Source organism: Amphiura filiformis, chromosome 11, assembly GCF_039555335.1.
Source record: "Amphiura filiformis chromosome 11, Afil_fr2py, whole genome shotgun sequence".
In the NCBI taxonomy this organism is placed as follows: domain Eukaryota; kingdom Metazoa; phylum Echinodermata; class Ophiuroidea; order Amphilepidida; family Amphiuridae; genus Amphiura; species Amphiura filiformis.
The window spans coordinates 52,854,153-52,870,113 of NC_092638.1; the positions used below are offsets into that span (position 1 = coordinate 52,854,153).

General features: G+C 37.3%; 1 protein-coding gene across 1 annotated transcript; it reads right to left on the reverse strand.

Annotated features, from left to right (window-relative positions):
* Nucleotides 1-300: 300 nt before the first annotated feature.
* Nucleotides 301-6,223, reverse strand: LOC140163768 (uronyl 2-sulfotransferase-like). Its single transcript, XM_072187084.1, has 4 exons — nucleotides 6,076-6,223; nucleotides 5,435-5,535; nucleotides 2,792-2,967; nucleotides 301-440 (listed from the first exon to the last, which is right to left on the reverse strand). Exons 1-4 carry the CDS (start codon nucleotides 6,202-6,204, stop codon nucleotides 301-303), a joined length of 546 nt encoding a protein of 181 aa, XP_072043185.1. The 5' UTR covers nucleotides 6,205-6,223.
* Nucleotides 6,224-15,961: the final 9,738 nt, after the last annotated feature.

A 15,961-nucleotide genomic window follows, 5' to 3' on the forward strand; every position in this document is an offset into this window, starting at 1 on the left:
TCAGTGTTTATCCTTATATCATAATGTATTCTTTATCTTGCATTTTCCATCTTCGATAACATTGATGTGAATTGACATGAAAACAAATAAACTTCAACTTCAACTTGCAATTCTCCAACTTGCAACATTCCAAGGACGGCATGTCGACATTGTTGTCTCCATGATATTACTGGTAAACAGCTGTGGTGAAAAGTAAATGTCTCAATATGCCGCGAATATCACGATACCCAAAACACGCTTGTGCTGAATACATCGTATCATCACTTAAAAAGACATGTCCGATTCCCGGACCTGATTAAGCTATATGTCATATTCCTTCTTAAGCAGTTCTAGCTTAGCTTTCACGAAGTCATAAAATTGGTACGCCAAGTCGAGTTTTTCTCTAACTATCGCACGGACTTCTGCCGATAAGGGCTTCTTGAAGTTTGTTTGAAATGTATCTATGGTAAGGAGAAAAAATAAGAAATTAGAAGAACTAAAGCAACATTGTTCTGTAGCCGGGATATATTTGCGGTCAATTTTACATTATTATATTTACATGCGGACAAGTTACATTATAGAGGCCGTGCATGTGATGTATAGTAGTTAAACCATGACAGGATGCCACACTAATTTCTACAGAAGCATTACCATAATATACATATAAGTTTTATTTAACCTAAGATATATTATGTGCTCCGGATGATCCAGTAGTTTATTGAATAGACTGCATTACAAATGGGTTCTGTTTGAAGTCTATCAACTAAAACATGCATGCCCCCCCCCCTATTGGTGTTGATAACTAGTTCCGCATCATTTGCATTGGGGTCATACTGATATATTTGTGCAGCTCGTTAATTCCTCTTTTTACAATAGTTTTAGGTTGTGCGCAGCATGGAAAAGATCCATAATATATTATAAAACTTGTTGATTATCTTCCTTCAGGCAATGGTAAAGGGTCTTTAATAACTTTTCCCCAAAAACATTTGAAATTTATCATTACTTCTCATTTCTTCCACGATTCGTCACAAATTTCATTAGGTTCCATTGCCTTAACAAAATATTGACGTTTCATTTCACCTCCTATTTCTATCAAATCGATGGTAATAAATATTGTAGTGAAATTGCTTCCGGCAAAACTCACTTCCAGAGAACTGAGTACCACACAAGGTCATTTTATGTAGCTCATTGACCCATCTCTGTCATATATTGCCTCTATAATGAAAGACAAAGATAAAAAGACTAGTTTGCGTCTGACGTCACTGTCAATCAAATTCTCTACGATCCTTGATTGGCTAATAGCGCGTATAAGGAAGGTCGATTCTTCTGGCTGGTGCCGATCGGAGAAAAGGAATAGCAGTGAATGGCGAAAAATTACGTACTCTTCAAGGCAAAAAGCAACTTTTCTAGGCATTGGTAACATGGTGCCTTCGCCAAAGAAAGTTTCCACCTATTAATACCTAACTTTTGAGATGGTTTGTATGTTAGAAGGTGCAAAATTAACAATAAGGCGCCCGGTTTTACCGCCGTGTTCAGCAACTCATATCATCACGACACTTGTAAACAAACCGTGCTCGGAGTTTGATTGACAGATGACGTCAGACGCAACTAGTCTTTTTATCTTTGTCTTTCATTATAGCTGAATGGCAGCTTGTTGATCAGGTCACCTCATTCATGACAGATATAGATACCAACCTTAGGAGGAAACTCTAAGCTATTCTACAGGGTGTCCCAGAATGGTCTATACCGGAAAATTTGATTATATGGCATGAAGAGCATTACTATTGGCGGTATTGTTTTCAAGTTTTGACAAAACAACCTGTTTTGAAAACCTGTAAAATTACTAACGGCTCAGCACAAAGTTATTTGGGAAATGTTATGCAGGTACATTTGTTGTGCCCTGTTCTTATACTAAATAGTCGATATCTATCGATTATTTATGATGTTACGAAGCAATCCTTGTACGGAATAAATGATTTGTTACGCTTGAGTAACCATATACTATTATTTCTTTGGCGGCAGTTTTAGATAATTATTGCTTTGTCTGAGTTTCATCATTTTAAATGCCGGCAGAGATAGATTTCCCATAAAAATATAGAGAATGCTTGTTCTCAGTGGCGCAGCACTTATTTATGTCCACAGTATATTGGCAAACCCACAGCTACGTAACGGAGAAGATCAAAAGTTACTGCAGAGGATCCTTGAGGAAGTTATATCCTCTGAAATAATGATATTTTTTGTTAAAAATCACCTCAGTATATGATGTCATATTAAAATGTTTCATTTAATCCCATATCAAGAATTATTCAGCTCTCTGCCAAATTTGGTGTATTTCCTATAAAAGAATATAGGATTTCTCCAATATATCGCACAGTACGGCTGGACGACGTTGATAAAGCATCCATGTGTTATGATGCCTTTGTAAATTACACACAGTTTTCGTCAATTCTCAGTAATATCACTGCCACGCCAAAACAAATCAAGCTATTTCCATTAAAGTCACAGAATTAGTAGCAGACATGTGTGCCATTGCATTGCACTTATTCAAATCAGTATTCACTGTTGACTATAATATTTTTACTAATTTTTTTTCAAACACGGTATAGATCATTCTGGGACACCCTGTAGTTGTGATCATATCTATTCAATGCAGTGGCACCTGATGAATGCAACGGTTCTAACGAGCGAATGTTTTTTGTCCAATCATATTGTCAACATAACTTTGTAGAAACAATCCATTAGTTTCAGTATTTTATTTAAAACTATAGTGGTCAATCACTCATCGCTTGTTAACACTTGAACGTAGGCCTACCTGATCTCTTCTTTCGTTCAGCAGAGTGATAGTCGGTCACAATGCCTTTAAACAAGCTAGGCGCTAGTTTCTCCATAAGTCTGAGTGTGGATTCGTAGTCCTCTAGTAGTCCAACTATTAAGTATTCCTCTTCCACACGTCTTTTGGCCTCATTTAATGACCATTTTAGATCGGTGCTATAAACAGAACAGAAAAATGTTTAGACAATAATAACTGCGCACCATCTATTTTGAGGTCATTGTGAGGTAGTTTTCCGAGGGAGCGGTAGCTCCCGAGGAAAAATACCGAGGCCCAAAACAAAACCAGACTATTTCACACAATAACCTCAAAATAGATGGTGCAAAGTTATTATTGTCATTTATTACCGTCGTATCGAATATTTTGAACAAATCAAAAGGGCATTTTATGTTATTTTATGCCATAAAACGCTGTTAAATATAACCAGTTTTAATCATTGTTGTAACCTACCCTACAAAAAAATCAACCAGGCGAATATAACATTCGCGCCGCCAACAAGAGCTACCAATCACAGAAGCGAGACGGCATCGCGTAGGCGTGTTCGTTGCCATAACGCGTAGCTTATACACGCACGCGCGCGCAGAAGTCATTGTGAGTTATTAATGACCTCGCAATTAGTGCGCGGTCAGGCAATCAATTTCTTTTGATTGGATTTACAGGCTTCGCGTATATTAATGAGGTTATGAATGGTATATAATACATTTTATTTTATCTATTCCAGCTCCAGCGACACCTCGTGAATTTCCGTGGATCTGGGATGTACTGAACTAATTAACTAACTAATTAACATGACTAACTAACTAAATAAATAAACAAACAACCTTCTACTGAGCCACTTTTATAACACGAATTACGAAGAGGGGGGTTGCAACTCTTTTCTATAATTGTCTATATTAAATATCACATACTGAATCAATGAATAGCTATGGATCTCATCTATCCAGTGATACCAACATTTTGCATGGAATGTCGATATTCCGTCATAATGTGCATACACCATCGCAGAATTCGAAATTCTGGTCATGTAAAAATGTACAGACACAATAATGATTTTGGCGAAAAATCACACGAACATATGATCGGAAATATATATTCTAGCCTGACTAAAGTACATAATACTTAGAATGATTTCGCAAGAACAAATAAAAATCATGAATTTCAGTGTGGAAGGGAAGGGAAGGGAAGGGAAGGGAAGTGAAGGGAAGGGAAGGGAAGGGAAGGTGGCGCAGGTCTAGTATTGAGGCCTTTCTGAAAATGAAAATGAACGTTTGAAATCGCGACAACAAGCAGTGCTTGTTGATTCCTAGTAAAAACAAATGTTTTTTTGTGTGTACATCTCGCGTCTCCTGGATATCATTTTGCACAATCCACCAAACTGACCTTTTTGCAAACTGACCTTTTTGCAAATGATAACTAAGTAAACACTGAATGACGGTAGAAAACGTGTTTTTTTTTCAGACATAACCTATAACCCTCGTTTAAAATTAATAATGGTTAACTACACTCCTATGTCTACGTAGACTACCCCGTAGTCCACTTGCCATCCCGGTGATGATACTATATCCGCCCTGATATCCGCATCGCTGTTTTCATACATGAATATGCATATCTCTGACCCCTGTAAGGTCAAAAACGTAGCATTGATTTCAACCAATCCGATCCACCGATTGTGACCATGTGGTCGGTTTCGCTTAATATTAATATGTGCACAATTGATAGATTTTCACATCTGGTCTTTTCAGTCACCCTACTCCCTCTCTTTGTTAGCTTCCCAAGTAGACTACTGACTTTGCCTTGCGGTTGAGATTTTTAACACGGGACTCTATGGAGAGTTAGGCCAATTTCTGGCCTAACTAAAATTGGCCATGATGTAATGCATGTTCAAATGGATCTGCCTTGTGATTGGTCGCCCATATCTCGCTATGGTTTAAATCTTCTGGGCCCGCCGTACACAACTGTCTGTGGTATTTGCGGCGCTTTTGTGTTGACGCGAAAGTTAATCTCTCATCAAACATCTAGCGCGTACTTGTGGTTAATGGACTGATAAACAAGTATGCTTGACAGTGTGTTTTTAGAGAGCAAAGTCCAGGGGTAAAGTTCTGCTTACAATTCAAAGTCCATAGTCGAATTTTCGGGGTTCGCTATCAATAAACTGGTAGATTCCAAAATCAGAATTGTTCAGTATTAAAGTGAGCCATTATAATTATGCAAGATAATGTTGCATTCAATTACTTTTATTGTCACTAATCATCTGATATTTTTTTAAAACTCTTTATGACCATTTTACTATTGAATACTTTAATTTTAATAAACATCAGTATAATTTTGAGTTCAACGAAATGGGTTCATCATGACTAATAATAACATATTTTAATAAAATTCGACTATGGCATAGTATAATGTCTACGGGAAAAATCGGGTGGAGACGGGTCATCATATCTGCACAGCGTGAGATAGGAACTGACAAGCAAAATAAGGGATGCACCATTTGATATCTGGGGATGGGGTGGTTGAGGTCGGGGCAATTTTGTTTTTGCCACTATTTAGAAATTTATCCCTGGGGGCTTATTATTGCCAAGCCCCTTAACTGATAAAGATTGGAACATCCTCGCTATAAAAGGGTACCTGCATTTTGGATGTGTGCCACAGAAAAAATGAAATAGCATAGATAAATGTCCTTCCGATACACAGGCTTGACGTTCTTTTAAGACGCATTGGTCGAAAGTCTATAAAAAGGAGACAAATGGCAAATAAACCATTAAATTATTTAATTTCGATCATATTTTGATCTAAGAATATTCTTTTATAAAATTTGATACATCAGGCTTAAATTCAAAAGAAGATATTCAACCAGTCCTTCCTTGGTCGCTTAAATCCAAGTATTCCTCCATTTTTAATTTAAGAAAGAGTAGAGGGACATGATAACTGTCATATATTATAACATTTGCTGAGGAGGTGGCCCTAAATATTTTTCAAAATTCTGTTAATTACACGATTGTTATGTACTTTTAGTAAACTAACATACACTGCAAAAATCAAGACTCTACAGACCCGAGATTTTGAATAAAATCAAATCAGTGAATTTTGATGTTTTGGTCAATTACGACGTCATTGTGACGTCAGTCAGGGAATATTTGTTCTTTTTTTGGTATTAATGGAAAGAAGATAACTCTACTTATCCATTAGTTTGTTTTGTACCAAAATAATAGACATTGGACGTTTAATAGCGAACAAAATGACATACATGTGACTTCAAGTTTTCATACCTCATTCATTTTCATATCCAATCCAAATTGTTTCTTTGATCGCTCCACCTTTCTTGGTCCCGCCAGTCCGTCTCCATGCTGTCGAAAGTAGTAGCCGGAAACGAGGAACTCAATCGGATCTCTTATCATATTTATGTAAACTGGATTATTTGACCTGTAGATGAAATAATAGTTTTATTGTGAAAAATTTGGTCAAGTCTAAAAATATGGATGCCAAGTTCCAATTTACGAGGTCAGAACGAGGGAGTTCTACCTCCGTTCATGGCATGGTTCTGTACATGGTACATTATACTTTGTCGACCTCAATGACCTTTAACCTTTAACCGAATTATGATCCACAATCTGACAATCTATACCCAATTCACCTCGGATGACCTTGACTTGACCTTCAACATTTTCGCCCTTACACCCATCATGTCTATAACAATCTAACTCCTTCAACTTCGTGCCAACTCTCTCATTCATAACTCCAAACTTATGTCTTTTTGCCTTTTTTTTTTGTCTTAATATTTACCAATATTTAGTAAAAAACAGTTTTTAATTAAATAGCAAAAACTGAAATAATATGGCTCCTTCAAAAGCATGGCATTTTATTTAAAATATATTTATTCGCAGTGTATACTTATACTGATAGTTACAAGCACATTATAATAAAACAAGAAATATCTTAAAAAAAGACGGCGCAGTGATTGAAGTAACAATGTTGGATTTCACATTCACTGGGCACAGCGTCATCATCCCTATATCTTCGTGTCAAAAATTGCCGTGATAGTACGGCGAATCCTCTCGTTTTTCAATAGCTACGCATGGCGATTTCGAGATAGGCCGAGCGACTCAGGCTAAGCATAGTACGACTATCATGTGAGACACCACCAAGTTATATTCTACAAATTATTACGATTTGCGCATGCTCTAGTATCCCATATGGTGTTGCTATTACAAGGAAATTCGATTTGTTTTTAGGTAAGCACATTATAATAAATAAAAAAATTAATGTTCACTAAATCCAATCTGAATGTATTGCTAGGACTAACTATCCAGCTGCTCTACCAAAAGGCACAAAGCCACTAAATCTACCCCCATTACTGGTATTTATCCCCCCCCCCCCATGGCTAGTGTCACTCCCACCCCACACATCTTGGTCCTGAATTGCTCATTGCCTGAAGGATGATTACTGTTTTAATTAGCCCTTGATGACAGCTTATCAGCAAGCAGTGGCATACCGTGGCCGCTCCTACCCCGGGGGGTTGAAGAAAATTAAATTTTGCCGCCCCTTCCTCAACTGCCTAGCCCGAAAAGGTTGACCCATTTTTTTTCGATGGTTTGAAAAAGTGAACAGCAAAAAAAAAAAAGAAAAAAAAAAGAAAAGAAAGAAAAGAAAAAAGGATTATAGGCGCTAGCGCTCTAAAAGCAACAACGTTTGATGCATTTTTTCAAAATTTGTTATACTTTTTCAAATTTTTTCCGCCCTTTTTCTTTACTAATTCTTTTTGCCACCCCTTCTTCCTGCCGCCCCTCTTTTTGCCGCCACTTCTTCTTCCGCCGCCCCTTCGTTTTGGCCGCCCCTGCTCGCGCCCCCAAAGCCCCCCAAAAAATGAGTATGAGCAAGGTACAATTTTATTTCCTTTTTCATAGAGCAATTATCAAATAGAATAGGTCCTAAAACTTTATTTGTGAACGGATTTTCATCGTTGACGAAACAAAATGCATGTTTGATATATCAATTATTTCATTGACAGCATCTTCTGTAGTTTCCATCCATAAATAATCACAGAGTATTATCTGTTTACAAAATAAGCGTTTATCTCCAGCAGATTCAATTAGTCATGTTAGCAGTAGCTAGCTGTAGGGTGCCAACACTGGGAAATTGTTATATTTATATTGTTATAGTCAAAAACGGATACTTTGCCCAAGATCCAGTCTGCATGCAAACATACACGACAAAAACCGGCTGTGAAGGAGACTGTGCACTAGAAAACTTTCTTATAATAAAATCCGTTTTTGAGTATAATAAAGAAAGTCATAAATATGCAAAATGAAGCAAATTCCTATTGCCAAGTTGGCAAAATGTATACTACTAGCCCAATCTTGTACTCCATAGCACCCAGTTTTGGTTTGTGGTTTAAAAATGCTGCAATTAAACATTGCTTCTTTCAAATATGAGACACAAAACCCCAAATCTAGTACAAACAATAATCATATTTATAAAGATGGTAGCAAACCTCCCATGTTAGAGATTGGACCCAAGACAAAGTACACCTAAATTAAGTGTAAATTCAGGGTTAATCCGCCAATGGAAAAACATTTACAATGAAAATATAATTATGTGTATCCCTCCAACGAGATTAGCTCGATATACTAGTGTTATGTCTACAGATTCATATTAACCATTATGTTAACTGAAACAAAAACTGTCTTTAAAAAAAGACAACGCCATTATATTATGAAGATCATATTTTATATTTACCAGTCAAATAGGTTCCTTAGGTTGTGATTTTGTTGACCTAACTTTACGGACCCAGTTTACGCAGAACGTACGGCAAATTTTACTTAAAAGAGTATAACATTAAAATTAAATACTCTGCCTTCTAAACCACATCAACTGTACCACGATTTGGTATCGCGAATTATTATATACGATGTACAGTTAATATTCATATTCTTGTATACACAAAAATATTTCATTGAAAACCTTTCCACTTGGCTATTTCAAAAAGACAACCAGGCTTCCTTAGCATGTGCAATAAATTAACATTAAAATAAATTTTATTCTAAAGGTTTTCTAGAAACACTTGCATTTTGGCGAATACTGTTGTGATTTCAACTCAAAATGTCACGTAGAACAGTGACGCCACTTGGAGACATACATTGCTATTACCCAGTGCCTATAAATCATACAAAGATTTGGGGTCAAAGATCATTAAGGGGTCAATTCCGGTGTAGAACCGAATACCTTCAAAATGCTACTTCTCCCACAAATTTGTATTAACTAAGAAAAACATAGCACAGTGACAGTACATTAACGCGTGGATTGTTGTTACCCATTGTATTATGTGCTATTTTTCATGTGGGGTCAAACGTCATTAAAATTAAAGAGTCACTTCAGGTATGAAATGAAATACCTTCAAAATGCCACAGATTACGTAGGACACTGCTGCCACTTGTAAACATGCATTGTTATTGCCCATTGTCTATTAATCATGCACTATTTTTTGTGGGACATGAGAGCACATCAGACATCTGATATCAATTTTTCGCGATATTTTATGGCAAATGATTAAAACTGTATATTTTTGAAACTTTATAAATCTTAATGATATGTACTTGAAGTGTATGTAGCTGGAATGAAATGCCGACAATCAATTGAAAATTTTGACTTCGGTATTGAAGATATGGATTCCCCCCAAAAAAAAAGACCTAGAAAGTTTACTTCGACGACTGTTATATATATAAATATCACAAATTAAAAATATATCAAATATTAATAATTTGTCATAAAATTATTTGATATAATAAGGACATTCCTCGTATTCAGAATCCAATTCGATATGTCTGATGTGCTCTCATGTCCCACAAAATATACTGTCGAAACGTTCATACCAGAGCCCTTAAGAAAGGGGTCTGCATGAACCGCACGTGCTAAAGAAAACATCGCCAGTGAGCAATAAAAGGTTCGCTGGGGCCGAAATGTACTTGTAATGAACAATTTGGAAAATGAAAGAGGAGTTTCAAAATAAAGTGGTATGTACTTATTTTAATTCATTAATATAGGTTTGCAAACCGAAGAGGAAAGGAGATGTAAACAAAGAAGAGAAAGGCTAAAGGATGTTATTTTCTTGAATGTAATTTGGATTCAATCTTGGAGTGATTTGAGCGAGCGATATTTAGTGTCTATGGCGAGTGGAAAATCGCTCACTAGAAATTGAGTTTGGGCGAGCGGTGGCGAGTGAGAGCGATCGCTCGCCTCAAGCGGCAAGGCCTGATTATATAACTGAAGATTGTGCGCATATTTTGATCGTAAGTTAAACAAAAGAATGCGAGCGCAGCGTGCCAAAATTTTGAGTCACCAGCCCTTAATATTTTTATAGGCCACCTATATTTTGGTGTAAAAATTATATATTACCCCTTATTTTTGGATAGGACAATAATAATATATTTGCTTCCTTACTTCTTAACTGGAAAATAGAAAATGTGATCGCTGTACAAAGCAGGTGTGTGGGCTGCTAGTTGTTGTACTCGCTTTATCGCAAATTCTTCTTTTCCCTGAGTAAAATAAAAAAATAAAGAAAAACTTTATAACCATCATCATCATCATATCATCATCATCATCACCACCACCACCACCCCACCACCACCACCATCATCATCATCATCATCATCATCATCTTCATCTTCATCTTCATCTTCATCTTCATCTTCATCTTCATCATCATCATCATCATTAACATTATCATTATCATCATCATCATTGTCATCATCATCATAATCATTATCATCATCATCATCATCATCACCATCGTCATCATCATTATCATCATCAACATTATCAGCATCATCATCATCACCATTATCATCATTACCGTCATCATCATCATCATCATCATCATCATTATTATCATCATCATTATCATTGTCGTCATCATCATCACCACCATAAACATCATCGTCATCATCATCATCACCATAAACATCATCGTGATCATCATCATCATCATTATCATCATCATCATCATCATCATCATCATCATCGTCCGAGCGTGGCCTAATCCTTTGGTGTATGAGCACCCGGGTTCAGTTCACGGCGGTGGCACAATTTGCTGATGTATTGACTTGGGGAGTCTGAATAATTTGGCAACATCTGTAGATTAAATTCAGACTTCCTGCTTTCCCTGAGTACATTTGGAATATGGGTACTGCAATGGACCGTACCATGAGAGAATTTCGTTCTTCGAAGTCTAAAGCTATCGGTCTAGTGTATAGCCTTCTGAACCTGAAGCTGTCGGTCGAGTGTATAGCCATACCTATTAAGTGTATATCCCACTTCGTCCTAATGCTATTTGGATGAGTCTGGGACGCAACGAAAGTACGTCATTGACGGATGATTTCGTAAAATTATGTTGAGGACGCCAGGCAAAGGTCAATAGTTCAACTCGACTACCATTGTTAATCAGTGATGCCACAATTAATGCCGTGGTTAAGGCGCAAATTGGTGTTGCTGAGGCTACTGACGGCAACACGTCAATTTGGTAAACTTTGGTCCAAAGAACCAAATTTCAAAACAGAGCTACCTACCTTTAAAAAGGGCTGTATGTTAGGCCTGCAAAGTCTTTAAAGGGTCCAAAACGTTTTCCAAATGGAAAAATACCCAATGTAACTTCAAATAAGCTGCATCTGGATATCCCAGAATGCAACGGGAACCCGTAAATGATGACGTTTACCAATGTTTACCCCGTCAATTTCAGGTAGCGACGTATTACCGTTGCAGACCAGACTGTTTACAATCTAAGTACAGATATGTTCAGTGCACATTCTGCGCCAATGGCTGCGGTTATGGAGGAATTGACCGATATCCACTAAAACAAAGACGGCAGTGTTGTGATGAAGGGTGAGATGGCCGAGCTGTTAAGATGCGTTGTGCTGTCTGCCGGGAGAATGCGATCGGCGAGGGTTCCAGTCTTGGGCTTGTCATAGGTGAGAAGTCGCTTCCTCTCCCAAAATGTTCCTATGAGGTCCGAAATCCTGCAATTCAGTTACTTCACAGAATTTATTGTAGAATTTCTTCTCACCTCCATGCACTGCTTAGCACGCGCTTTTGCAGATATAGGCACCGTGTCACCTATGTTTCAGATGGACATTTTATTTTTGAAAAGACCATACATACAATACATAAAAAAATATTTCGTATATCCCCCTCACGAAAACTAGTGCATTGCACACGTACTTGCTCAATTAGCATTTTGTGCAAATTTTATTACACAATTTGTTGCCGTTCTTTTTTTATGGACATTTTCATTTTACATGTAAAGTCTATGGAGATTAATATTAGACAAGCCTGGAAAGGGTGCTATAGCCTCATTTTAAGCCGTTTTAGGCACTTAGATACTCATAAAAAAAGAACGGCAACAAATTGTGTAATAAAATTAGCACAAAATGATACTTGAGCAAGTACAAATATAATTAAATACTTCTGGAGAGGGGGCTATAGCTGAAACAAAAAATGTCCTATACCTTAGTGGTTATGAAACAAAGGTAATCACGTAAAGCCGTTGGTCCATTGTACAGCAAGAGTCAACAACGTTAAGCGTCAGAGCTATTCGAAAAGAGATAGGGACCATCCTCGGTTCTGATATCTGCAATCAATCCTAGGTTGGTGCATAGGTAAACTGGGGGGGGGGGTCTCCCGTCAGCCGAACCATCGGCAGTCCTAATTTTTTTGTGTTTGGGTTAGGGTGACATCAATGAAGCGGTCACATCGTTTTTCACGACGCTCTGTTGCAACTTCCATTTTTCAATTTTGGATCGTCATCTTGGGATTCACATCCCTTTTGACCACAGCCGAAAACGTGGAAAACAACATGGTATAATTAAAGACAGAGATAACAAAAAACTACCGCGTCTGATGTCACTGTCAATTACGATCCTTGATTGGTTTAAGTTTAAGTTAATAGCGCGTAAAAGGAAGACCGATCTATCTGGTGCTGATCGTAGAAAAGGAATAGCAGCAAATTGCGAAAAATTACGTACTTTTACAAGGCAAAAAGCAGCTTTTCTAGGCATTGTTGACATGGTGCCTTCGCGAAAGAAAGTTTCCTACTATATACGTCTAGCTCTTTTCTATTCACAGATTATCCGTTGTATTCCTTTTGTTTAAGGTTCGTTGCCTCGACCATTACCTAGAGTAATGGAGGCAGCTAGCTGCCCAGAGACCATTATCAACACAAAAGCTCAAGATAACGGTCTCGGGCAGCGAGCCAAACAAAAGGAACACCATGGACATTCTAGAAACACTATGGAAAGGATCACAACATACATGTAGTAGTTGGTTACTAGTCTCGGATAGAATTACGGAACAAATGCATTTACAGCTCGATTTAAATGCAAATGTTACATGACAAGAGAAAATTACAGAGGGCTCCTGCAGTCCGTATAACAGTAATTCATATAACACCACTGGTGCTCAGTTAAATTTATGCAAATTAAATTTAAATTAGCATAACGAAGTAAATAAATAACAAGTAACCGTTTCGTTGAATGTATACTCAGTACATGCAGGGCTATGACACTCAACTCATTTGCATAGCAAAATGACCCGTCTCCTCTGCATCCAATTTGGTTCCGCTCCATCGAAATCAAGCTGGTCACAGAGGAGACTACCCTCCTTTGTGTTTGTTCATTTGTGTATGGAGAGCCCTTCTTGGAGGCCGTAATGACTTAGGCTACGCTCTCAGCTAGAGTCCGGCGCTGCATTGCACTAGAAATACCTTTTCTGTGAAATCGCTTTAGAGCCAATCGGGAACACGTATTCGTTTTGAAATATAGCATTAAAATTAGTATCACCCTTGTGATACTAACCTTAATTCTTTCATTAAAAGGAAATGAAAATTTAAAAAAACACGGATCTACCTCAAATATGAATGAATTTTAAGAAACATACGGGATATGATGAACATTGACCTGTCGCCATGATAGTAGGATCTATTAGTCGTTTTATATACAATGTATAATACCAATATTTGTCATTATACAGGGTGTCCCAGAATGATCTATACCGGGAAAGATGGAATTCTTTAGGTATTAAGGGCATGTTAAATGGTCATATAGTTTTAAATCTTAAGTTTTACATATATTTAGCTTTCTCAGATTTTTTAGATTTTAAAAATTGGACGTTTCTAGTAGAAGTTATAGAAGATTGCATAAAAATGGTGAATTTTAAGTTTTGACAACGCAACCTATTTTGAAAATCTGTAACATTACTAACCGTTCAGCACAAAGTTATTTGGAAAAAGTTATGTAGGTATTTTAGTTGTGCCCTATTCATATTTCCACTAAATAGCCGATATCTATCTATTATTTATGACGTTACGAAGCAATCATTATATGGAATTAAGGATTTGCGGCATAATCCCATTCTCTCTTTGCGGTAGTTTTAAATATAGTTATTGTGGTGTGAGGTCCATGTCATTTGAAATGCTTGCAGAGGTCGAACTGGTTGTGGTACAGAAAAGATGGCTCCTCAATTTATTGCACAGCAGCGTGGATTTCTTTCAAAAACTTACTGGCAAACCGGCAGCTACGTTGAGACGCAAAGAAAATTCATTACACGATTTCCGCGAGCACGCGTTCCAGTCAAAGGAGCGATAGTGTATAACGTAAAGAAGTTTGACCAGCACAGAACTGTCAGGAATCGGCAGATTGAAGCTTCAGGTGCTCGCAAGACTGTAAGAACTAGAGCGAACATTGCAGCTGTCCGGCAAGCTTTAAGGCGCAACCCCAACAGTAGTTGTCGTCGAAATGCTGTGCTAAACATCCCACGTTCTTTATTTAATCGTATCGTGCCATTTTCAAGGGTATGCGAGTCGTTTCGCTGAAAATGAAAACCAGGTTTTCATCGATTTTACATTATTGCATGCCACGCCAAAACAAATAAAGGTAGCGTGCTGAAATTAACAGAATAAGTATGAAACATGTCCAGCATTATAATGCAGGTATCAAAAATAGATACACTGCCCGTCTTCTATTTTTAGTTATTTTTGCAAACACGGTACAAATCATTCTGGGACACCCTGTATATAATGAGTAATATTTAGCAACGTAAATGTACAGTTCATATGCACAAACGAATACTGATCTTTATGATATTCAGGTTTTTGTACATCAGATATAACATGTCACATAGGAGGTCATACGTGTTGACCTTCATCTATTGTATTTGTTCATCTGTGTATGGAGAGGATTAACGCCATTAAACGCCATTAAAACTCCATCAGAATTAGGGCGTAGTTCAGTGAACTCACCGTATTGCTATTCCAAGTACTTTGATAATACAGATAATATGTATTAATGACTCGAGGCGATTGCATTGAAAAACCTAATAAATTATTCATAACAGTTACGTAATGAATCGATAGTGCGGACACTTTTCATTTGCAAACCACCAACATTCGTGATCTTTTAGCGTTGGAAAAGAAACCACGTGAATAGAGTGCCCTCTCAAGAATATCTACTTTCTGGTACATGTATATAAACTTGCCATTGGTTTTTAGAAGGGAATCTGTCTTTATCCTTGCCCAACCCCAAAACGCTCAACGGTCCATGCGAATTAGCTACTAGGCAAGAACCCCCGGGATACTACCCGACCAGGGGAGCTTCGCAAACTAATCTGCGGTACTCATTACAAGTCAAGAGGCTGGGGGTGCAAAGCCTTACTGTGACCTACCCATAATGGGGAGCATCATTGGACACAACGTTATTAGGTTTTTCACATATCTGCTTATACTCATATTTTTCTAAGATATAAATTTCATGGTGTTGAAATAGATCGTAGTCCAAAAGTTGACAACTCTATACAATTTGCATTGTTCATTAATCATTTGAATAACAATGGTCACAGGGTGAATACACTCCAGCGGGTTAACTATGCGAGTGAATAACCTACCAAACCACTTCAAATACTGAGATATCAATTGAGATCAATTCTGTATTGATTTGATTAAATCACTTGCATTTGTCATTAAATAGACTCATAGACTCGCACGCAGGACACATGGGAAGAATATTACACTATCTCGGGGTGTTTTTATTTTGGGAAAAACAACTTTTACAAAATAAAACATCAGTTTTTTCCATTTTGTCTTTTGCAAAATGAATACACCAATACAACAAATTC

Bases quoted from the DNA above. Each gene is read 5' to 3' on its own strand.
- LOC140163768 (XM_072187084.1), bottom strand. From the start codon at position 6,204: ATGATAAGAGATCCGATTGAGTTCCTCGTTTCCGGCTACTACTTTCGA. The intron at 2,968-5,434 runs GTACCCTTTTAT...TTCTGTTTATAG, and splicing joins GGCACACATCCAAAATGCAG to CACCGATCTAAAATGGTCAT. The intron at 441-2,791 runs GTAGGCCTACGT...TCCTTACCATAG, and splicing joins TGAACGAAAGAAGAGATCAG to ATACATTTCAAACAAACTTC.